Genomic DNA, 25,971 nt, shown 5'->3' with positions numbered 1-25,971 from the left:
AGGTACATGTGCAAGAATTATGTTTGATAAGTATGGGCCTGAAGCTGTGAGAGACATGGGGAAATGGTGCAATTGGACCAAAAATAGTCGATTACCCTTCCCTGAGAATGGAACGTTCGATCACGAGTGTTTAGACAATTTAAGAAAAGTACTGGAAGTGAAAAATAGTGACAAAAAGGTCCAGAAGCAGGTGAACTGGAGCGTTTATATAAATTGGATGAAGGAATGTCAAGGATCAGCAAAAGCTGTGTTTGAGGTGGTCGATCTCTCAGAATTAAATGGGTCAGGAAAATTACCTGAAATACTCGAACAAGTCCCGACTTGTCTGTGGGCAACACATGCCAACGATGTCGGCCAAATTAAAAGTATGAATCCAATCAAGATCACTATAGATCCAAAAAAGAAACTGCCTCGAAAACCGCAATACCCTTTGTCTCCAGAAGCAGAGGTAGGAATTGCTCCTGTCGTGGAAGCACTATTGAAACAAGGGATAATTATTCCCACTGTTAGTCAATGTAATACACCGATCCTACCTGTGAGAAAACCTGGGAAACCAACGTGGAGATTCGTACAGGATTTGAGGGCAGTGAATGATGCGGTAATTCCAGCTTTTCCTGTAATTGCAAATCCAACTACCATTCTATCAAGCATCCCAAGTAACACTACCTATTTTAGTGTTGTGGATCTTTGTTCAGTTTTTTTAGTATACCAATAGCCCAAGAAGTACAGTTTCTGTTTGCATTCACCTACCAGGGAAAGCAATACACTTGGACTGTATTGCCCCAGGGTTATTGTGAAAGTCCAACATAATTCTCGAGGGCCCTCAAAGACGACTTGGATGATGTAGTTTTCCCTTGTGGATCCACACTGATTCAATATGTTGACGACCTGCTGATCTGTTCAGCGTCAAAAGACGCATGCGAACGAGATACATTGACATTGTTGAGGGCCTTAGCCAGGAAAGGACACAAAGCATCGAGAGCTAAATTGCAATTTTGCCAAGAAGAAGTTAAATATTTGGGACATATTCTGAAGGGAGACACAAGACGCATCTCCCCTGAACGTATAGCGGCAATATTAAACCTGCCCAAGCCAACTACTGCTAAACAGATGAGGTCTTTCCTCGGAGTGACCGGCTATTGCAGACAGTGGATACCAGATTATGCGGCCTTAGTGCGCCCCCTGGTGGACATTGGTTCGGCAAACGCGCCCAGCCCACTTGCATGGACACAAAATGCAGACAAGGCTTTTGTAACGTTAAAACAGGCTCTTTCTTCGGCTCCCGCTCTGGGTTTACCAAACTATGAAAAACCTTTCCATTTGTATGCATGTGAGAGACAGGGATTCGCACAATCTGTGCTGACACAGAAGCACGGGAATAAATTACGGCCTGTTGCATATTATAGTACTAAATTGGATCCGGTAGCGCAAGGATTCCCCCTTGTCTCAAGGCAGTAGCAGCCGCTTCGCTCGCGGTGCAGGCGACCGAGCGCTCGTCGCGGGAAACACTTTGATTCTCCTGGTACCGCATGCAGTGACAGCTGTATTGTTAAAAACGAAAACACAACATTTGTCGGCTTCAAGAGCAACAACATACGAACTCTCACTCACAGCACCCACGAACATTACGATTAGGAGATGCGCACCGCTGAATCCTGCTAGTTTGTTGCCAGGAGTACAAGATGGTGATCCTCACAATTGTGAAGAGATAATCGCCCACACGTGTCAACCCCGTCCTGACTTGAAAGACACACCAATCCAAAATTCTGAATTGGTTCTATATGTCGACGGCTCATCATCGCGTGCACCTGATGGATGTTTATTAACAGGCTACGCCGTTTGCTCTGATCACGAAGTAATCGAAAGCGGGAGATTGGCTGAGAGCTGTTCCGCGCAGCAGGCAGAACTGTTCGCCCTCACTCGTGCATGCCATTTAGCCAAAGGCCAAATAGTGACAATCTACACTGACTCCGGCTATGCCTTTGGTGCTGTACACGAATTCGGAGCACTCTGGCGCGAAAGGGGTTTTATAACGTCATCAGGTACACAAGTAAGGAATGGAACATGGATTGCGAATCTACTGGAAGCAATACTTCTGCCTCACCAAATTGCAGTGGTAAAATGTGACGCCCACACTGGGAGATCTGATGACGTCTCACGGGGAAATGCCAGGGCAGATGCAGCTGCAAAATCTGCTGCCCACACCAGAGCTCTTTTAATATCACAATGTGTATTGAGACAAGAGGCAACACCGACCATTGACGATATAAACACTTTGCAGACAGCTGTCAGTGCTAAAGAACGAGATTTGTGGATACTGGCTGGATGTGAATTCGATAATGAATCTAAATTATGGAGATCATCTGATGGTCGTGTGGTGGCACCAAGAGCTCTATTACCTTGGCTCGCCCGATTGGCACATGGGGCCGGGCATACTAGCAAAGGCGGCATGAGTGCTTTAATTGGGAGACAGTGGTTCGCCCCGGGGTTTAGTCCAATTGCAGAACAGTATTGTAAGACATGTCATATTTGCCAAAAACATAACCCAGCAAGGGGGGTGGAGATGGCCCCAGGGGGTCATCCAATTCCATTCGGACCTTTTGTTCATATCCAGATGGATTTTGTCCAGTTACCAAAATGCTGCGGTTTTGAATTTGCGTTAGTCATCGTCGATTTGTTCACCAAATGGGTTGAGGCTTACCCTTGTTGGAAAGCAGATGCCATTACTGTGGTTAAACTGTTGATGAAGGATTTCATCTGTAGGTTTGGAATACCTTGTAGGATCTCCAGTGACCAAGGTACTCATTTCACAGCCGAAGTGGTGAAAGAATTATGTCGCGTATTGCAAATAAAGCAACATTTCGACTGCCCGCATCGTCCGCAATCTGCGGGGGCAGTAGAGAGGCAAAATGGATTCCTGAAGAATAAACTGGCCAAGATTTGTGAACAAACTGGATTAAAATGGCCAGATGCTCTGCCAATTGCTCTCATGACTATGAGATCTACCGCAAATCGAAACACTGGCTTATCTCCGCATGAGATTCTGATGGGAAGACCAATGAGATTACCGAACTCACCTCCTTTGACTATAAAAGACATGAACGTGCAGCAAATGGACGACACGTTGCTTACGTTCTGTGTCTCTCTGAATCATGCTGTAAGAACTTTTTATGCACAGGTGAAACAAGCTCTGCCAGAACCAGCCACATCTGATCATCACAACTTCAAACCCGGAGACTTTGTTTATGTGAAAATTTACAAACGGAAGAACTCTCTTCAGGCACGTTGGTGTGGGCCATTTCAAATACTGCTAACTACCCATACAGCTGTGAAGTGTAAAGGAAGAGCAACATGGATCCATGCCACACACTGCAAACTGGCACACGGCAGAAAAGAACCCGAGGAGAACATTGCTTCCTGATAACTTTAATGATTCTTTCCATTGCAGGATTATTTGTACTACTAAATGCAAGTTGTACAATGTGTACTTGGCCTGTTAATCCGATAAGTACTGTCTGTGATCAACATTATTTGCATGTTCTTTGGAGATGGGCCTATCAGACTACCCACCAAACTAAGCCTAGGGCATTCAGAGACCGAAGAAGCTTAACGAGCAAAGTGGGTTCACCACATGGAATAAACACTTATCTGGCTCTTTCTCGTAAACACGCGAAAGCTTTTAATAAAACCAATTGCTGGGTTTGTACTAAGATACCTCATTCAGCAGTTACTGGGATACCGCTTCTGGCTATACCATTCAATCTGAGTGAATGGTGTGGGTACTGGGCAAAGGAAAGAAACTGGGATAAACAAGATAATAACCTTGACGACCACATCGTTACCAATGGAAATGGAAATTGCCTCCGACAACGAAATTTCAGTAACTGGTTTTGGCCAAATTTTAATTTAAGTAAAATGCCTCCACATTTTATGGTTGAACGGGCAACAGAAAAACCCGAACTATGCTTGGTACAAGAGGCATGGGGAGAAAGAAGATTAGGGAATTCTGAATGCAGTCATTATGTTTATGAAAATCACACGATGGGACCACAAGTCGCTTTAAATAATACCTATTTCGTGTGTGGAAATCGAGCATACCCATGGCTTCCAGTTAATTGGAGTGGATCTTGTTTCTTGTCATTCATTTTGCCACATATGCGCCTGTTATCTAAGTCACCTTTTGAGCATTTGAAACGGGGTAAACGGGGTTTCACGTCAACTGAACTGTTCTTCATGATTTTAATCCCTCACTACGGTGTTGGACAAACGTCTGTGGGATTGGCAGAGTTAGCTGCTTCGCTTGAATTATTGGCAAATAAAACTGCTCTCGGCATGGTTGATATCAACTCGGAGGTCGTCGCCCTACGTGCAGTTTCAATGCAAAACCGAGTTGCGCTCGACCTCATTCTCGCAGCTCAAGGAGGAACGTGTGCTGTAATTAACTCTGAGTGTTGTACTTATATCCCTGATAACTCGGAGAAAATCACGAACATAGCTGACAAGATTAAGCAAGAAGGAGCCAAGTATCACAATTATTTTACGAAAGATGGGCTTTATTCCTGGTTTGAAGGGATTTTTGGAGGCTGGGGAACTACCCTATTGCATTGGATTTCCGTTGGGTTATTGTGGATCATCATTGTAGTGGTGCTTGTTAGATGTGCAACAATTACAATGCCGGCATTGATTGTTTCTTGTCTAAAGAGGAATACTGCTAAAAAGGTGATGGTGGCCCAAGCACCACCCTCATACCCTGGTTTTGACACTGAGTCCTACGACTCTTTTGAGATAGAACCTGAACTTGGAAATCCATAAGTAGCGCAAATGAATGTGTTCAATATTCACGGGAATTGTCAATCCACTCTTGCTCATCTGCTTTGTTCCCGAAATAGGTTGTCGAAAATCAGCTGTGCAGCCCAACGGGTAGCCTTATCTTCTATCGGCCTAGGGGCCTACCGGAACCTCAACCAGGTCCGAAGCTGTACAACCACATGAAGCCACCTGGCTTGCGGGACAGGAAAGGCTAAGGGACTGAGCTCTACGATGGGGAAAAGGGGGGATGTGACTACCCAAGAAAATGGGCACACTCAAACGCAAGAGAGAATGTATTTCCAAGTGAAGAGAAAATATATATCGTTAAACTTAACTAGTGTTGCCTTATTAGGCAACAGGGGGGAGTGTTGGGGAAATTATTACTCTCTAGACAAGAAACCTTTGCCTCAGTCTGAGTAGGTCAAAGTGTTTGTGTTTTTCCTCTACTGTTCTACTATTTAGTTGTTAAGGCCTACCACCTACTTATAATCTTGTCTTTCTTTGACACTTTGGACATTGCTTGGGTTTCTGAAAGTACAAGGTGACCGGGCTGATAAGCTGTGCATTCTGTTTTTGCGATCAAAGGCCTCTCTGCTTATAAAATGGAATGGATATATGGGGAGGGGGAGAATGATCTGGGAGAGAGCAAATAAATGGTACAGAAGAAAGAACTCCTTGTGGACATTGATTATTACTGGACTTCTGTGGTTTATTTTATCCCGATACATGCAACACTGAGTCGGCTAGACGTTGAATCCTCGAGGAGGTCAAGATCCCTCAACAATCAAGAATCCTTTCGATCACGACGCGGTTCGAGGATAGAAATCCACGTCACTTGTAAGTTACTCATAAGTCGAAACACGTCGAGGTAATGTTTAGCGTACCCGAAACTTATTTCTAACCGATGAGTAACGTGCTTTGAACCTATGTGTAACGTATCTCCAACGCATACTGACGTATGTAGACGTATTTGACGTCTTCCGGACGACAACAGAACTTACTGAACGTGTTTCTAACTTACAGATACTGTATAATGGCGTATTGGCTGCGTTTAGGGGAATTGGTATACAAAAATGGGCTTCACAGGAGGAACCCGTCAGTGTTCCAGACTCCATGTTTTTTTTTTCCTCTTCGGCATGACGGTGATGTTGACACTTGGATTTCTAGTGCGGTTATTATTTAAATCGTTGAGCGGAAGCCTATTAATAGGCTACGCCACGTGATCTTCGGCAATACTCTGCCACGCTATGCATAAGTTAGACTATCGTTGAGCATAAGTTGTAAACGCCGACAACACGCTAAGCATTCGTTGGTATAAGTTATCTATAAGTTATCGAAATGTTCTGTGTACGTTACTAATACGTTATGCATACGTCCAACTCATTATGAATACGCCCAAAACTGAAAAAAACAGCAATAGTTCAGCGTATGCCAGCGTTTTACATACATTTTGATACGTTGCCATACGCTGGCTAAATCGTCAAGGTGTGACAAGGCCCTTAAATAAGAAATACAATGTACCCCTTTCCCTCCCTCCTTTCCTCTTCAAATCTGTATAAGAACCCTGCTTTGAGGACAAGCTAATCAGAAGGGTTGTGCCCTTTTCCATGTACATGTATTAAAGATTTGCATTTTGGTGCATCGATCCTGAGTTGGAGATTGGTTTCTTCAACATTGGAGACTGGGGTTTCTTCGACATTAATTGGCGAGTCAGGCAGGAGTGTCAACCACGGAGGAAGAGAGGTTGGTGGGCTGCGTTTGGGTGATGACAAGCGCTGAGAGCCAGCACACAAACATCAAAGGTGAGGGGAGCCTGTTTTGAAAACATCCCCTATTTCCAATGCTTGTCCTCACTGTGGTCTGAATGCCCTGTCCCTCTTTTTTACTGGGAAGCATGCTCCGAAGAAATTGGTGAAGTGTTCATAGCTCAAACCTTTAAAGGCCAGCTTTGAGTGGGTACACTTGTCCCTGGGTGAAAGATCCCACTATGTAGTCCAGGTTAATCTTGTACGCATGCAGGGTGGGGTGACATACTCCCCACCCCGTGGGTGAAAGATCCAGTGGGTAAGAGAAGCTCACTGGTGATCCCCACAACCCCGTCGGTGAAAGACCCAATGGGTGTATGCACTGCTGTGACCCTTGCACGAGGTTAAAATCCTTGAGGCACAGAGTGTGAGTCCAGATGTGCATATGTGTCTATAGAACAAGGTATTATTGATTCCCTATATGTATGTGCTGGAAGCTTGTTGTGAATTGTATATGCTTGGAATGTGTTGAGGATATTGGTGGAACTGTCTTTAATTTTGCAGTTTATTGTACCTGCTTGTTGAAGAAACTGTTTTTGTATTGTGGTGGTTTTGGCTGAAATCTCACTAGCGGAATGTTTTATGTGTTGATGAAATAGTTTTCATGTGCCACGTTCAAATCTTATATGGTTTACGTTTTGGATGTTTTTTGGTTTTTGTTTTGGATGGATGTGTATATGAATCATATATGGTTTATGTTTTAGATGTGCAAGACACCTCTGGTTCGGAATCGATAAGTGAGATAAGAAAATGGAATGAGTGGATGAAAGGAGATAGAAAGTTGAACTTTTCCGAGAATGATAATTACGAACTTTGTGAATGAAGTTGGTAAATTGTGGAAAAAAATAAGAAAACTGCCAAGAAGTACATCCGGGGGGGGGGGGGTGACTGCTGGGTCGATGATTCACACCAAAGGATGGAAATGAAGCATTGCATTAATTTTCATGATGAAAGTGTGAAAAGAGAATGTGCACTTTAAAACGCCTTCCCCAGTATTTTATGGATTTTAACGTGGCGCTGAGTGAACCGACCGGGTATGGGCACCGCATGTTGGAGCAAACAAATGCAGGTCGCCTTTTCCCTTTGTATAGATAGATTAAACTGTACGGTAAAATGAATTTGCTGTGGGCAGATAGATTACAAAGGAGAGTGTGTAGGCAGATGCCTGCAAGTGAGTATACCATGCGGGAACTATGGCAACAGTGGGGGTGACAGTGGAGTTTATACCTCAGTGCAAGGATTACACGAGGTGGTTTGCCATTATGTTCCCAGTGGTAATTAGGGAAGGATAAAATGGTATTTGTTGATTCCTGCTGTCTACCTTTAAAATAATTAATGGTTAATACTGATGAAAAATATTGTTTTTTTGATTGATTCAGAATGTGGACATTTGCTGGTAATGAGAAAGGATGATCCAATTGAAATGTGCCTTTCACATGCTTTGGTAAACGGGATAAATGCGAGATTATAGCCTGATAGAAAAAATTATGCAATGATTGGGAGATGAAAGATTGTGTCCCTTTTTCCAACAGCTTCACATTGTTATCGGCAGATGGGGAGAAATCTCCCACCCACACCCCAAGTGCACTGTGTGAAGGTTATGGGGAGCATGTATGCCCCATGGGTGAATTTGACCTTAGTGAGAATCCCAATACGTGAAGAAAGCATGCCAGCAAGTCGTGGCCAAAAGTCAGGCTGCGTGAACCGTGCAAAGGGATGATGGGGAGGAAACATCGTTGGTAAACGTTTAATTTGAATGTCGCAAGAATAACATGCACCCGTTTTAAATTTGTTATGGATGAATGTCAAGAGCCTCACATACTGGTGGGCTCTGAAGGATGATGGCCTTTCCAGAAGACTGAATGCCTGTGTTGCCGATCTTAAAATGGATGTTCCCCAAGTTCAGGATTGGGCAGCCCGAAAGCACATCAATCTTTCCAGTTGGAAATGTCACCTCCACTGCACCACGTACTATGACCCAGAGGGGAATGACACCAACTACGCGGAGAAGGTTTCGTCACACTTGCAGCAGAGGTACGACCTGACACTGGAATCCCTGTGGATGGGCAGACAAGAAATGGGAATGGAAGTGCACCTTTCAAGGGAACAGCAGGAACTATGGAAACAACCAAGTGAGGTAACACACGTCACACTGGTGGTAACTGAGGGATATAAAGCTGAGGACGTAGGCCCAATGATCACCGAGCTGGGAAAGATTGCGGATGTGACATCAATAGGAATTTACCAAGGTGCTCCATTGTGGCAACTTGGTTGAAAAGGATTTAGATGGGACAGAGAAAGACAGGAAACAAGTACAACCTTTACCATGACTGCTATTCCACATACACCCACAGCGGATACTACCAGTGACATACTCGACGCCATTCCTAGTAACCTGTGGATGACACACCCAAATGATGTGGGACAAATGAAGAGTATGCAGCCAGTTAAGATCACGATAGATGCCTTTAGGCCATGACCGCAGAAATCACAATATGCCTTGCAATCGGAAGCCAAAGATGGTATCGCACCTGTGCTGGAGTCGCTGTTACAACAGGAAACTATCGTCCTGACTGTTAGTTCGTGTAATACACCCATTTTGCCTGTGAAGAAACCAGGAAAGGACACTTGGCATTTTGTTCGGGACTTAAGAGTGGTAAATGATTGTGTCATACCTGCGTAACTCGTGGTTCCTAATCCTGTTACGATCCTCTCAAGCATTCCAAGTGACACCACCCATTATTCTGTCAATGATTTATGTTCGGCATTTTTATCTGTACCAATCCACCCAGATTATCAATTTATTTTTGCATTCACGTATCGAGGCAAACAGTACATCTGGACTGTGGTACCTTAGGGATACACCAAAAGCCCTACCCTGTTCTTGCAAGCACTGCAAGAATATCTGAGCAACATCAACTTCCCTGGCGGATTGGCGTTGGTACAGTAAGATGATTTTCACATGCCTCTTGTTTTATAGCAAACAAGCAAGAGACACTCTGGTGTTGTTGACGGCACTAGCAAATAAAGGGCAAAAATCTTCCAAGGCCAAGTTGCTGTTTTGCCAGACAGAGTTAAAATACCCAGGCCATGTTCTAAAGGGGGCTACAAGACTTACCTCCCAAGAACAAATTGGTACAATATTAGCCTTGCCAAAGCCTACAACTGTAAAACAAATGAAGTCCTTTTTGGGAACGACGGGCTATAACAGACAATGAATTGCTGACTATGCACATTTGTTCTGACCATTGCTGGACATCGGATCAGCTGACGGCCTGAACCGTCTGGAATGGATACCAGCAGCCAAGGACACCATCGTCGCCCTCAAACATGCTCTTTCCTCTGCACCAGCACTAGTTTTTTACAGATTACAGTAAACCTTTCTACTTGTATTCACATGAGACATGAGGGTTTGCACAGGCAGTACTGATGCAGGAACACGGAAGGAAAATGTGACCGATAGCCTATCATAGCACATAGTTGGACGCAGCTGCTTTAGGGTTTCCACTATGTTTGAGAGCCGTGGCAGCTGCCTCTTATGTGATCCAGGTTACTGACCCCATTGTTTCGGGAAAACCTTTGATACTCCTTGTGCCACATGCTATCTCCGCTGTTTTGCTGAAAGCAAAAACGCAACATTTGTCTGCCTCACGGGCTACTAGGTATGAACTTGTTTTGATAGCTGCAGCAAATGTTACAATACAGTGGTACCCACCATTGAATCCTGCTTCTTTCTTTCGTACTTCAGATGACGGAGTCGTGTCGCGTGTTTGTTTGCCACACCCAAACGTGAAATAAACTCTGTTCCCAAATTCTGATTTGGTCCATTACATGGATGGATTGTCATCCAGGATGCCGATGGGTCATTGCTTTCGGGATATGCAATTTGCTCAAATTTAGAAGTAATGGAAAGTGGGACATTACCTCCAAATTGCTCAGCACACCAAGCCGAGATTTTGGCACTAACCAGAGCTTGCTGTCTTGCCCAGGGACAAATTGCCACTATCTACATTGACTCACGCTATGCTTATGGCGTTGTGCTTGACTTTGGTGCCCTCTGGCGGGAGCGTTGGTTCTTAAAATCTGGGACTCCAATGAAATATGGCAAACTAATTGCAAATCTACTCAAAGCTATCCTTTTATACCCTGCTATTGCTGTAATCAAGTGCGATGTTCACACAGGGGGTTGTGATGATGTTTCTAAGGGAAATGCTAGAGCAGATGAAGCTGCTAAAGTCACGGCTGTTTCCCTGAATGCATTAATGGTATCACCATACAGTTCCATGCTGCACACTCACTATTCGACCCTTGATGACGTGGCTGCACAACAGACGGCTGTTGATGAAGGTAAGCGAGATGTGTGGGTAGCATCTGGAAGTCCATTTGATAATGATGCCATGCTTTGGAAGTCACATGTTGTGGCTCCCTAAGCTTTGTTAACTTGGCTTGCTCGGCTGGCACATGGGACTAGCCATTTCAGCAAAGGGGGAATGTGTGCAATTGTAACAAAAACTTGGTATGCATCAGGTTTTACCCTGGTTGCAGAACAGCATTGCCAAAATTGCCAGATTTGTCAAGAACATAATCTGGGAAAAGGACCGTGCAATGTTCTTTCTGCACACCCAGCACCAATGGGACCGTTTGTGCATATCCAAATTGATTTTGCTGAAATGCCAACATGTTGTGGATACAAATATGCCCTCGTGGTAGTCGACATGTTTTCTAAATGGGTTGAAGCTTATCCATGTATTAAGGTGGATGCAACCACTGTCACTAAATTGTTCGTGAGGGATTTCATGAAAGATTTCCAGCGATAGGAGAACCCATTTCACAGCCCGAGTGGTTCAGGAATTGTGCAAAGTGTTGAAAATCAAGTAGCATTTTCATTGCCCTTTTCACCCTCAATCGGCTGGAGCGGTAGAATGACAAAATGGGATTCTCAAAACGAATTGACAAAGATTTGTAGCCAAATCAGTCTGAAATGGCCAGATGTTTTACCACTAGCTTTAATGTCAATGCATTAATCAGTGAACAGAATGACAGGTCTCTCCCCACACAAAATTCTAATGGGTAGACTGATGAGACTGCCAGTATCATCGCCTTTAACAGTAGAGGAAGTGGATATCCAACAGATGGATGATACTATGTTGACATTTTGCACTGCATTGACACATGCTGTTAAAGCCTTTCACTCACAGGTGAAGGAAGCACTGTCAGAGCCAGCCATTGCTGACTGCCACAGCTTCCAACCAGGTGACTGTGTTTGCAAAGACCCATAATAGAAAAAAAACTCTCTCCAGACAAGGTGGAATGGCCCCTACCAAGTATTGCTGACCACCCACACCACTGTGAAATGCCAAGGCAGAGCGACATGGATCCACTCCTCCCATTGCAAAAGAGCTCGTGGGGAAAACTTGAGCAACAAGGAGACATACTCAACTGCCACCCCATGACTACATGGATTGTTTTCATCATCTTTTGCAGTGTTGTCCCAGCAACTACGCTTTTCTTGATAAAAGAAGGGGTACTCCCCTGGTCGATAGGACCATCATCTGCTGAAAATAGCAGTACAGTAGAGCATTTGAGTAGTGATGCCACACAATATGTATGCAAATGCATTCCACACTTGCATACACAGCAACACCTATATATCACTGTTACAACCATGCCCTCACACATCCAGGCATGCATACAGAAACACAAACAGCAACACATCCAAATTGACGCCACATTAGGTCACCTAGATTAAAGGGAAAAAGGGAAGTTCTGACTAACCCATGACAAGCTGATTTGCATGACGAAGGGCTAAATGAGATCAACACATATTTGGCTATTTTCTAAAAGCATGCCCAACTTGCAAATCAGAGTAATTGAATGGTCTGCACCCATTTACCCCATTCGACACACCGTGGACTGCCACTTGTGGGAATTCCATTTGAAGAAAGAGATTATCGGGGTATCGGGTGGATAATACGTTATGATTTGTCAGAAAAAGTTGAAAGCGATGGCGGGGAAGCCACTATCTTTTTTGATCATTATTACCTTCAATATAATTTCTCTATGTCACCTCCGTACTTTAGAGTTTGGAAAAAGTAAGAAGGATGTATCTGCTTGGCCTGGAAGAACCCTAAAAGTGAACATAATTTAGGGAACTCTACATGTTGGGATAAGATACAAGTAGAAGGCCTTGCAGGGAACAGAATGGGAACCAATAAAACACAATCTATGGTGGCCACAAATGGAACCTATCTTAAATGTGGAAATAAGGCTATCCGTGGCTCCCCCAAGGAATGGTCAGGTTCCTGCAACTTAAGCTATGTGTTGCCTTGTATGCGCTTGCTGACTCACTCTCCATTCCAAACCCCAAGCTGGAGGAAAAGAGCTAAAAGCAAGACTGAACGGTTCTTCATGATTGCTTTTCCAATGTACGGTGCAGCAAAGGCTGCCAAAGAACTTATCAACATGGCAGCTTCCTTGCAGGAAGTTGCCAATAAGACTGCTGACAGCCTCTCTCACATCATTGCTGAAATGGTAGCCATACGAACAGAAACCATGCAAAATCGAATTGCTCTGGACTTGTTTGCTGCCCAAGGGGGAACATGAACCATCGTTGGTGCTGAATGCTGCACCTCCATCCCTGACAACTCCAAGCACATCAACAGTTTGGCTGCAAGGATCAAAGCAGAAGGGACAAAGTACCACAACTACAACCCTGATGATCTTGGACTGATCTCTTGGTTTAAGGGAGTATTTGGAAGTTGGGGAGCTAAAATATTGCAGTACTTCATTCATTGGACTCATGTTTCGTTTTAATAATGGTGATTTTGAAATGCATTGTCTCCCTACCAGCACTGTGCATGAAGAAGGCTGCTGCTAAAGTAGTGGTTAGTGTTCAGAGTCCACCACCTGAAGGGGATAATGAATTTTTAAGGCTGTGTAAAATGAGATTGGAGGACCAATAAAGAAAGTAGTTGTCCTCCATAGCATAAAAGGGGGATGTAGAAGTGAAATTAATTAGACATTTACACACTCTCACAGATTATATAATTTGAAACCTCATATGTGCTGCTATATTTGATGAAGTTTTACACGTACTTGCTAAACACCGAATATCAAAAGTATAATGCTGCTTATTATTGAATCCAATTAACAGTATATGCATCTCTGTTTATGATAAATTTACTCTTATGTTACTTGGAAACATAAAATGAGTAATGGAAGACAATTACATAACTCTTTAGTATTCTGGCATTAAAACTTGGATTGAACTATATGTTAGCCTGTCTTAGCATTTGTTTTCCATTACAAGTAAGCTTGGCAGACAGCTTGTATGCTTTCTCAGCGAAAAGCTTATCTTATATTTGTATGTGACACTCGCTTCCAGTCAGTTATGTTGTTCTTCTTCCTCTGCTTTTCTAATGCAATGCATCCCTTCTTACCCCTTTTTCCCTCCCTCCTTTCCTCTTCAAACTTAGATAGGAAATACAATGCATTCCTTCCCCCCTTTCCCTCCCTCCTTTCAACTTCAAACCTGTATAAGAACCCTCCTTTGAGGACAAACAAATCAGAAGGGTTGTGCCCTTTTCCATGTACATGTATTAAAGATTTGCGTTCTGGTGCATCGATCCTGAGTTGGAGACTAGGGTTTCTTCGACAACAGCAAGGCATCAACTAAGAATTTAATGTGAAATTAAACCCTAACCCTAACCTTAACCCTAACCCTAACAGCTGGGTCTGTGGAGTATGGAGTGTGAAGTGCCAGAGTGGGGCTGCATGCATCCTCATCTCACAGTGCAGGAGAGCCTATGGTGAAGGCAATCATAAGAAGGCCATGGATCCTTGTTTCAATTATTTTGTGAAGTTTTGTAAATCCTATTAAACTGGTGTGAGGACACAGTGCGAGGACCCTTGGAGTTTTGAGTGTAATGATGGCTTAATGAGAGGTCCCCATTTAAAATTGCTGGGATAGGTGTATGTATTCAGAGGCTGGCAAAGACATGTGGACTAGTGCGAGAAAATGTAAACATTCCAGTGGTGGAATGTGTATCATGGATAAATAATCCCCATTACAGAGAATTTAGTCTTGATAAAAGTTTTGCTCTTTCTTCCAATTTCAGGCTAACCATTACAGCTCAGGTATTTTGGACATTATCTCAGTGAAAGAAAAGTCAGTGAGACTGATTATGTTGTTCAAACTCCAAGTAGATGTGAGCGGAGAAGACTGTGTCACATATATGTAAAAAATGTCACGACAGAAAGCAACAAGGAGTGGTTTTAGCCTCACCTGTTTGATCATTAATGTAGTTAATGCACAATCAAAATGAGATGTGTAGTAATAAGGCTTAACCATATTATGGACAATGCCTATCCAAGGCTGAACATGAAGGTGTTAATTATAGTTAAATCAGATCTTGTGAAATTTGAGATCCTAATAGTAAGGTCAAATCTCAGACTTAATGACATACTTGCTTGTTGATGGAGGTACATGGCTGAACAGACTTAGTGTATCATGATGTAAAGATAGGAGATGCCAGTATAGTGGAACAGTACCTGCACAGGATGGATGCTATAGGTTAAAAAAAACAAAAAAAAAAACAATGAGGGTGAATATGTGCCTGAGAATGGAATTTCCCAATGTGCTGGCACGAAGCTGAATAGCAAAATCCGTTGTTGCACAAATTTAAAACATGAAATGCCGTGACGAGAATGGACGTGTCCAATCTGTAGAATTGATAAGTGCTTTGACAAGATTGGTCAAGCCAAGCTTAGAAATAGTGATTTACTGAAGGGATACTGACTGATATAAAACTGACCGTCAATCTGGGAAAATCAGGATGTGCTAAAACACAGATTGTCACGTTGTGGGTCAGCATTCGGTTCTGCAGTAAGAGCAAAAGTAGAAGCAATTGATAGAGATTAATAGCACCAAAAGGTAAACAAGAACGATTGAGATTTCTGGGATGACTGGAGTTATTTACAACAAACAAATATTTTACAAGGGATATTGGAGCTGGAGGAGTTTTGCAACGGCAGAAGTGTAAGGAAAGTAGACATCACTCAGAGTGCTAGCTTTGCAATAGTCTGAGTGTAATTAGATTAAATGGCTTTTCTAGTAACTGTTTTTATAAGATCATTAATCTGTTATTTTTTTTTAATTACAATTGTAGTTTATAGATAAAAGCAACATAAAATGTGTGATAGTATAACGTCTATCTGAGACTGAACACATGAGATTTCTGAATATGACTGGAAAATATCGGAGACTTAGTTAATATACTGTAGGACCTTGTGATTAATCAAGCATACTGTAGGCAAGGGGAAATGTATATGACAAACAACAGATTGTATTTTGCATTTATTTAAATTTAAAAAAATACATTTACTTGTATTAAGCTGTTTAGTGCTTGCCTCATTAAAAATTCAGGGAAAAACTTCAGATGTATGGTAGATGTAATGATATAAGAAGACAAACAATTGGGTCTAATGCTCTGTTTGTGTTGTGGAAGAATTATTAGTCTTCTAACAGGTCAATACTTTTACTCAAAGTTGGATCATGGCATGTGTGTGGAGGGAGAGCCACACCACTCGTGCGGAACTCTTTCTAACCCGATACTTCAATTCAAGTTTCTTTATACTCAGGTGGGAACAAAAGATGGGGAGAGGGAGAGTGGGATGGAACAATGGACATGATACATCTGGCAGATAAAGACTGCTAATCCAAAGAGAGGTAGCGAGGCGGTCAGTTCGTTTACACAATGAAACAATTCATGGTGTTGCATGAGTAGTTCAGACGGCAGTGTGACGACTCCTGTTCTCATGAAGGTTTAGGTTTGGTGAAAAACAGATTAAACAATGGCAAGATTAAAGTCATATACATGTCGTTCCTCCGAGATATCTGAAGTTAGACCATCTGACGCCAGAGCTCATGGAGAATATAAGGGCATTTTGTCTTACATGAGTCTATGTAACAAGTTTAGCATTTGTGGGGGATGAAGGGCTGTTCATGGGTGGTGACCCCCACTCACTCGCTCCCTCCCACTCACTCTGAGAATGTGCTCCCTTTGTGCACTGTCTGTTTATTGTAGTGATGGCGTGCACACAGGTAAAGGTGGGCGTTTTAGCCATTCAAGCAATGTCGCATCATTTTCACGAAAAGTATCTATGAATATGTTTTAAACACAAATGTAACAAGATAAAGGAATGTTTTATACACGACTGGAGTTTCTTAAGATTGTGGCATGTCACCTGGGTTCAAAAATGGGCATGCCGTGTGGCGTGGGCTGGATGCTTCTATGTCGACATTTTGTCAGTTTTATTGGAATGCATTGGACCACGTAAGCTTAATTGAGTGACAATCAAAATTCATATTTAATTAAGAAAGTCCACACTACTGCTTTGATGGAAAAGCCACTTCCACAGTCTGCTCGTGAAAATATATTGTGAATGATGCCTGAATGTTCATACAATAAGGGTATTAAACTAAACTCTGTTCTATAGCAGTTAGTGGCATTAAATAAGGGAATTTATGGTCAAACGAACTGTTAAATTGTAATCATTATATACCCATTATGTTCAAAGTTTCACCTTGATTTTGTCTATTTTGGAGTGTTGAAAGCACATGAACTGTGCAGTCTATACGATTTTGCCTAATCAAGATTCGAGATACTTCCACCTAGAGATGAGATGAAGAGGTGAACCCACGTTTGGGTGATCGGGCATTCATCCCGTGATCACAGCATGACCCCCTCCCTGAGGAGATGAAATAAGCAAATGAAAGAAAGCCACTAAAGAGAAGGTTGGACAAGCCAAAACCAGGAAAGGCAAAGAGTTGAGTCTGCCATCGCATGGCGCCTGCCTGTAGGAGCGACCCTGACCACACTCACAAACCTCACTCTGTAGATACGCTGTGAACTTTCCGTGGAGGTTAGACACACAACGAGGACCTAGAAGGTCCAGACGTCGAGTCATCTGCAACCCAGTGTTGCGTCAAAGATCCATACCTCCTGTGGCCTACCTTCTCTGTAGCTCAGGGAGTAACTTGACTGTGTTTCCCATTGAGTGCTGCTCTAACTGCATCTTAGCCTGCTTGCCTTCTGGCCTCTGGTGGCACACCTTTGCAGCTCGTGACAGCTGCTGGTGAAGAGGCCTGGGAGCAGGTGGAAACATGCTCATCAACTAGGCTGAGGTGCTTTTGGTATTGTCTTCTTCCAGCATCCTTCTCCTATGGACCCCCACCGCCAATAATGTGGGTGAACTTGAAGAAAAAAAAATCTCTTTTCTCCTCTAAGAACGGGATATGGTGGATGCCGAGTAAAATAATTATTCCAATTGTCCTAGACAGGACAACAGGGGGAAATGTGGAAGTATAAATAATTATTATCCCGCCCCCCGGAAGGAGGGAGCGGGATATTGTAATCGTCCAGTTTGTGACTTACAAAATCTAAAGATTTCGTAAGTATATGGATGATTTCCGTCCTCTGTTTGTGTGTTTGTTACTTACGAAATCTAAAGATTTCGTAAGTATATTGATGACTTCCGGACTCTGTTTGTTTGTGTGTTTGTTTTTAGGCACGATAACTCGAGAATGGAAGAAGCTACCAATGTCAAATTACACCACGTGATTCAGGAGGGTGATGGCTAGCGCTGATTAGACTTTGGTCACAATCGGTCAAAGGTCAAGGTCACAGTGAGGTCAAATATTCGATTTTTGATGGTTTGGTATAGATAACTCGAGAACGGAAGAAGCTACCAATGTCAAATTACACCACGTGATTCAGGAGGGCGATGGCTAGTGCTGATTAGATTTTGGTCAAAATCGGTCAAAGGTCAAGGTCACAGTGAGGTCAAACATAATTGCGTAAATTCACGTGGAGAAATGGAGTATTTTTGCTTCGCTCGACGTTACGACTTTGTTTTAACTTCGATTTTAATTTTGTCTTCGGTTTTTGCGATCGCTTAGGACGCTTAATACTCGGTTGTCGAAATTCTGGTAAAAATCGGATGTTTTGGAAACGTTTTAAGATTGTATAAAAAATATTTCACTCCACGCGCCACGGGTCATCCCATGATGTAGTGTGCTCGAGCAGACGAGTCGTTGAGTTACGTTAAGGTATAATTGCGTGGAGAAATGGAGATTTTTGCTTCGGTCGACGTTACGATTTTTGATGGTTTGATACAGAATCATCGTAGAAACTTCTGGTTTGCGTCGCTACCTTCTCTCGAGACAGCTTTTATTAGACAAGGTCAGAGGTCAAGTTGACGATTTCGTAAGTACCAGTCTATGACTGCTTGTTACTTACGAAATCTAAAGATTTCGTAAGTATATTGATGCCTTCCGTTTCTGTTTGTTTGTTTGTTATCTTGCCAAAACGAAGTTTTGCAAGATATGTCAGTCAGCTTGTATGTTTTTTTTTTTGTCTGTTTTTTTTGTCTGTAATCATGTATAAAAAATTCTGCAGAGCACAGTTATCATCAGAAATTTTTGTAACTTCGCATATCAGAGGCCTATAGAGGTCCCTTTCAGTGCACAAAATTTTGAGGGTCAAGGTCAAAGTCACTTTGGCGCAAATCAGAGGAGTCGACGAAACCCTTATTTTTTGAGTAATTTTGATCGGATCGTCTTCAAACTTCATGGGAATATAGTTCATGGTCTGGCGCTCAGCTGATTAATTTTTGGTGGCGATTGGCCTTGACTTTATGGTTAGCACCTGAGGTCAAACATATTTGACCCCAAGGTCAAATTTTCAAGTTTTAGGAACCATATCGTGTAGTACCTCAAATTGAACACCTCGATGAGTGCTTTCTAGATACGTCAAGCTTGAGACATTATGACGTCATTTGGTGACGTTATGAGGCAAAAGCATATTTTTCATGGTTGCTCTGTAGAACGATTCTCATCGGAATCTCTCGTCGGCAGATATTCCTCAAGGAGTCGCTCCTGGTGGATAGCAGCTCTGTTCACCTCAGTGTGACCTTAAAGAAGTCACACGTGGTCACCTTTTGGCAAGATACGGGTCACCCTTCGGGTGACATTGTTTTTATTTGCTTGTTTGTTTGTTTGTAGACACGATAACTCGAGAACGGAAGAAGCTACCAATGTCAAATTACACCACGTGATTCAGGAGGGTGATGGCTAGTGCTGATTAGATTTTGGTCAAAATCGGTCAAAGGTCAAGGTCACGGTGAGGTCAAATATTCGATTTGTGATGGTTTGGTACAGATAACTCGAGAACGGAAGAAGCTACCAATGTCAAATTACACCACGTGATACAGGAGGGTGATGGCTAGTGCTGATAAGATCTTGGTCAAAATCGGTCAAAGGTCAAGGTCACAGTGAGGTCAAACATCCAAATAATGATAACTCGAGAACGGAAGAAGCTTCCAATGTCAAATTACACCACGTGATTCAGGAGGGTGGTGGCTCGCGCTGATTAGATTTTGGTCAAAATCGGTCAAAGGTCAAGGTCACAGTGAGGTCAAACATCCAAAACATTCGATTTTTGATGGTTTGGTACAGAATCATTGTAGAAACTTCTGGTTTGTGTCGCTACCTTCTCAAGAGACAGCTTTTATTAGACAAGGTCAGAGGTCAAGTTGACGATTTCATCTTTCATCTGAGTCTGAGTCTGCGGATCACTGTGGTAGTGGTTGCACAGCCGGTTTGTGAACCATGTGTTTTGGCAAGCGATGATTGGCTGCACTCTGGGGCTGAAACCACTTGATCCATGCAGGCCGGCATGGGTATGGTGATGGGGAGCATGAGCATGTGCATGCATGAGAGTGCACATGTGGTAAGCGACATAATGAATGTGGCGCCGGAATGTGTGGTGCACAGTATGAACCTTGTGGAGGAGTAATATGTTTGGGGAAGCTTCCAGGGACTGATGGTTTAGCGATAGATTTAAAACGACTTCCCCAGGGTGCAGCAGATACAATTCCAACCGGGGGTGAGCCATGGCTGCCACATGTGTGAGCATGCATATGTGCAGGCCCTTGTGGAGAAGCTAAGGTTGTGTTTGAATGCTCCTGCCAGAGTTCATGTGAAGCCTGGGGGATTAAAAAGAAGGGTCGCTGTTCCAGCACGTTTTATCACCTCTCTAAGCATTACAAAAAGGAGGAGGCAATAAGGTAACTTGAGGAGGGAGATGGACTCCCCAAGAGTCTTGGAGAAATGAGGAAAAATTATCGGGAAGGTAAATTCGAACGATGTTCCCCAAGCAACTTGACGCAAGAGCGAGGAAACATACATGCAAGAAAGGATCACAAAGTGGACTCATACGGCGAGCACACTGCTCCGCCAGGCATGCACAGAGCGCTATGCATAAGACACAGTATGGCGTGTAGTTTGCGCAGTTCTAATGGGTGTGGCGACCACGGCTGTGGAATTTCCCCGAGTCCTGTGTGGGTTTGGTGGGGAGTTTGTAGCTTTTCAGTGGCTTTCAGTGGCTGTCCAAGCAAGTGGCTTTCAGTGGCCAACCAAGCAAATAGATGTGTGGTTTCATAACCCTTATGAAGTGACAGGTTGAGAATATGAGATTTTGCGAGGATTAAAAGACATGTTCAATTTATCACTGCAGAATATAATCAATGCCAAATCAGTAAAGAGTGCTGCAGCTGCTGTCTGCCTTTCAGGAGGATGGGTACTGTGCAACACAATGTAGAGTCATCTGCAAAAATAATTAGATGGGGTTCTTGAGCACTGGAGAGGTCATTTCTGTCGATTAAGAGCAATATTGAGCCCAAGACAATGCAGCCTCCACGAGGATAGTATAGGAGGAGGCTTCTTTGAGAGAAATGTATTGACTGGACAAGTAGAGAAAGTCAGAAGGTCAGGTATAAAAGTGACTGTATGCCACTGGCAGAGATTTTGAAAAGCAATGCAGGATGCCTAACTGTGTTGAACACCAAAGTTGTATCGAGAGACAGCCCTGACCTCGTTTGAGACTTAGGGCCTCCAACAATTTCTGAGAGAGAAACAGCATTAGTTATACAACAATCTTATTTTGACAATTGTGCTACACAGTTCTTAATGAATAAACAAGCTGTGACTTCCAGAGATGAATTGTTCACCTGTCTTGCTCTCTCATCCAATGAATGATGCTTACAGATGAGTAATGGGCCCACAAGTCCGGCAGCAATGTCACGGGTAGGGGAGACTGTGCTGGCATAAACACGACTCAAACAAGGGGTGTCTAAAGCAGCAGGCCCAGCATTCTCTGGAACATACCAGCTGTAGGTGAAACTTTCACCAGGAGGCACGGAGTGTTCTAAAGAAGATGAAGTAGAATGTGGTTATGAATGTGCAAAATTATATGTTGCATAACATACTTACATTTAACTTATGTGTAGAGTCCTTTACTTTATCAATTGCATCTCCTCAGAGAGGATAGCTATCGCAGATAATTTTGCTCACATAATCCATTTGACAACTAATGAGAGTAACTCGCTGCTGAGTGGTGTGAGAGGCACTGCCTTGTGGTTCAGTAGTGAGAGCAACAGGATAATATTAAAGTATAAACATATTGGGTGTGAGCAAAATGCAAACCCAATTCACTTTGGACACTGTAGTCTATACTTAGCAAATCAATGCCAGATGAATTGAATCTGCTGTTTCTGCAATTGGGTTCCCCTCGAAGTTAAATTTGACAAGCCACCCCAACGAGGAATACTCTACTGTACTGTATATCCAATTACAGCAAAACTTCACCATTTGTGGGGGTTACATTTCTGGAAAGTAGGCCTAATGCAGACAGTGAAACCGTTGGTGGTGAAGTAAAGGGCCGGTGGGAAAAAGGGGGTTAGGTTCATGACTGACAAGCAAACCACCCTAACTTATCCTATAACTTACTCATACACAAAACAAAACCTTTAAAAAAAATGTGATATAAAATAGGTGGATATAACTTAGTTCTTGGCTGACAAGAATAAACATGTATACTGTAAAAAAAAATAAAAGTGCAATAAACATGCTGGATTTGAAAAAGAAATAAAGATAAAAAATTTAGTTTTTATGCATCTCACACCTGCTTACCATGATGATGATGATGATGATGATGATGATGATGATGATGATGTTGAGAGGAGGATGATGGTGATGTCGGATGGAGAGGGTTAGGGTGGCGTGGAAGCTGGTGGTAGCTGAGTTGGTGCCTATACCATCAGAGGTTTGGACCATGCACTTGTAAATATGCTTAGATTTTGTAAGTATCACAGGTCTACTTAGATACACTTTTTCTGGTTCTTATCCTTAATCCACACACTTACCACTTCCTCCATTTTTTCCACGTCTGGATCATGGCTTAAAAATGTACACTTAGCATTTGCGGACATAGTTCTGAAAATACTTGCGCAGATATTAGTCTCAGTTTTCTTAATGTAGCGCACAGAGAGAGCACTTATTAATGCCATAGTACCTCACCAATGAAGCTGCACTTTCACCTTTATCCACCAATCCAACGATTCCACTTTTTGATTCAGTCCACTTTCTTCTGTCTCTTTGCATTAAATTTCTCATTAACACTCACTGTATACTTAAGAGGCCTGATTAAGGGCAAAAATTACAGAGAAATGTAAATACATTACAAATAAATTACAAAGAAATCACGGAAGTGGATATGCGGGTACTGTGAAATGTTTACATGGCAGTGGACACACGCAAAGAGGACGTGTGGTGGGACTGTAGGGAACATGTTCCTCCCCAGCTGTTAATCTCTGTGTTATGCCGTGGAAGGACATGGCATTATGTGGTGTGTCAGGTATACCAACAATGAGTGAGGGACAGCAATAAAAAATATAGACACGCAAAACATTATACCGTGAATGGTGAATAGGTATACTGAGACATACACCGTGGACCCGGAAATCTGCGACTGGTGACGTAGCGGATGGTGACGTTTTACTCTATACACTTCTCAATTCCTGTAGCACACCAGCACTTGCTGCAAGTGTCCTGACCAACAAAGCACGTCTGTCACACATCCACCATGTTTAGGTATCCCAAGCCCATCACTATGGGAGGGTGGAAAGGGGGGGGGTGTTGTTGGGTGTGACACATCACCCGTTTGCCAGTGAGAAAACTATTTTGAACAAAACTCCTCTTCCTAAAAATTTCTAAGATAAAAATTTTTCCTAAGATATACTGTACATAAAATATGAAATCAACTTGTCTGAGATAAAATGTGAATTAGACTTTTCTGAAGTAAATAAAACCAAACAAGGCTTCAAAATACAGTAAGTCCTCGCTTTTCGCAAGGGTTGCGTTCCTGGAAAACCTTATGATAAGCGAAACTGTGTTAAACAAAACATATTTTCCCATAGAAACCAATGTGTTAAAGGGGGGATGTGTTTTTGGCTCGAAATTTTTTGGACATAAACACAAATAAACAAAACACACTCCTCGAGTAGTGGCGACTTACCCCGAGGATGGAGGAACGGAGTTGATTGCGGTGGACAAGTCACACTTGCGGAGTGGCAGAATCGTCCCCCTCTTCACGTGACACTGTGCTGTCACTTTCTTCACCAGTGGGAACGGTCTCTTGGCAGCTGGTTGAAGGAGCATCCTGGATGGTGGATGGAGTTGGTGCTGCATCTTTTGGCTTGAAAAATGCATGGAGAGTGGGCTGGATGGCTTTCTTTTTCTTTGCTGCATAAAGTTCCTTGTAGCAACAAAGGGCATAATTAACAACACGGCTAAAATCAGTGCTCCTTTTAAGATTTGGATCTTGCTCGATAACAAATTCTATGGCATTTTCAAACGAGCTGAGGATTTGGCGTTTTTCATGGTGAGATGCTTGGATGAAGGTGTCACAGCATCTTCTTCTTCCTCAAGAGCCGGCTTCCTCAGCTTCTTCTTCCTTCCTTTTAAGTGTTGACGTGTGAATTGCCTGACTCGGTTGTAGATCTGCGTTGGTTCTTTGCTTGTGTTTCTTTACGGTGATTGTAAATACGTGTATTGCTTTTATTGTATACCTGTGACTGTAATATACGTGCCTTCCGTGCTTCCGTATTAAATGTGCTGGTCCGATTGTTCCCCGTTTTGCTTCGTCTTTTCCTTTTATTGAATCTCCATCTTGCATCACGAAAGGGATTAATAGTGGGTTTTAACAGCCCGGTAAATAATCTGAACCGTCAAGGTCGACGATAACTATGCTCGGTTATCCCTGTAGCACGGACCGAGCCGCTTAAGCGGTTCGTGTCCGGAGTCGACCTGTGGCGTGGTACAACTCCTAGGTACGCTACCCGCGTGGTCAGGTCAGGTATGGGAGCATGTGCCAGAACAGCGCGTCGCTGCGTCCACTTTCCGCCGGTACTCCAGGGGCCTCCGTCTGGCCATCCCCCAGGCAGATGCCAGGCCCATCCCCATCTCCTTGAGATGATGGTCAACCTGCTGCAACCATGAGGCACGTGGTCGGCCCACTGGCCTCCTCCACTCATGAGACTCCCTCGCTGAGAGAATCTGGTGAGCAGGATCAGCGTCAGGAAAACGAGCCACATGTCCATACAGCCGCAGCTGACGCTCACGGACTATGCAGGTAACAAATCTCATCCGAGTCTCTCTCAGCAACCGCTCGTTGGACACAAAATCCGACCAGCGATAGCCAAGGATTCTCCGAAGAGACCTGGTACCAAAGGAATTAAGTCTCCGTCTCAGATCCTTGGTCAAAGTCCAAGTCTCGCACCCATAGAGCAAGACTGGAAGTACCAAGGACCTGAAGACTCGGACTTTCGTCCTCCCGCACAGGTACCGGCCGCGCCACACCCCATGATCCAGTGAATCCATGACTCCCCAGGCCCGACCCAGACGTCTATTGACCTCCGGCTCACAACCTGCGGAGACATGAATATCACTGCCAAGGTAAGTGAATCTATCCACGACCTCAACATCCTCACCACAAACAGACACAGACAGGACAGCAGCATCTAAGATGTCACCGAAAGCCTGGATCTTAGTTTTGACCCAAGAAATCCGTAATCCCAACGGCTCCGACTCCTCATTCAGCACCTCGAGGGCCCCCAAGAGGATGTCTAAAGTCTCCGCAAAGATGACTGCATCATCTGCAAAGTCAAGGTCCGAGATCTTGACATTGCCAAACGATGCACCACAACTTGATCGCTCCGACATTCTCCCAAAAATCCAGTCCATACAAGTGCTGAAAAGTGTGGGGGCAAGTACACATCCCTGACGAACTCCAGTAACAACTGGAAATAAGTCAGAGATGGCACCACCACACTTCACAGCACTCTCAGTACCAGAGTAGAGTTCAGACATCAGATCGATCAGTTTCGGTGGCATCCCACGAAGACCAAGAATCCTCCAGAGGACATCCCGATTCACTGAATCGAACGCTTTACAGAGATC

At 43.4% G+C, this 25,971-nt stretch overlaps 1 protein-coding gene across 3 annotated transcripts in view; it reads right to left on the bottom strand.

The window, feature by feature from the left end:
* LOC147031243 (venom prothrombin activator pseutarin-C non-catalytic subunit-like) overlaps positions 1 to 25,971 on the bottom strand; it is a 460,275-nt gene that overhangs the window by 293,661 nt on the left and 140,643 nt on the right. For all 3 annotated transcript variants that reach the window (XM_085860320.1, XM_085860315.1, XM_085860319.1), the window contains one exon: positions 21,684 to 21,880. In XM_085860320.1, the coding sequence (XP_085716446.1) occupies positions 21,684 to 21,880 (197 nt within the window). The remainder of the gene's footprint in view (positions 1 to 21,683; positions 21,881 to 25,971) is intronic.

This window comes from Eptatretus burgeri, chromosome 2 (genome assembly GCF_056783735.1).
Source record: "Eptatretus burgeri isolate ZD-2024b chromosome 2, Ebu_testis_v1, whole genome shotgun sequence".
Lineage (NCBI taxonomy): Eukaryota > Metazoa > Chordata > Myxini > Myxiniformes > Myxinidae > Eptatretus > Eptatretus burgeri.
The sequence above is the reverse complement of the archived record's forward strand: the minus strand, read 5'-3'. Positions and strand labels throughout refer to the sequence as shown.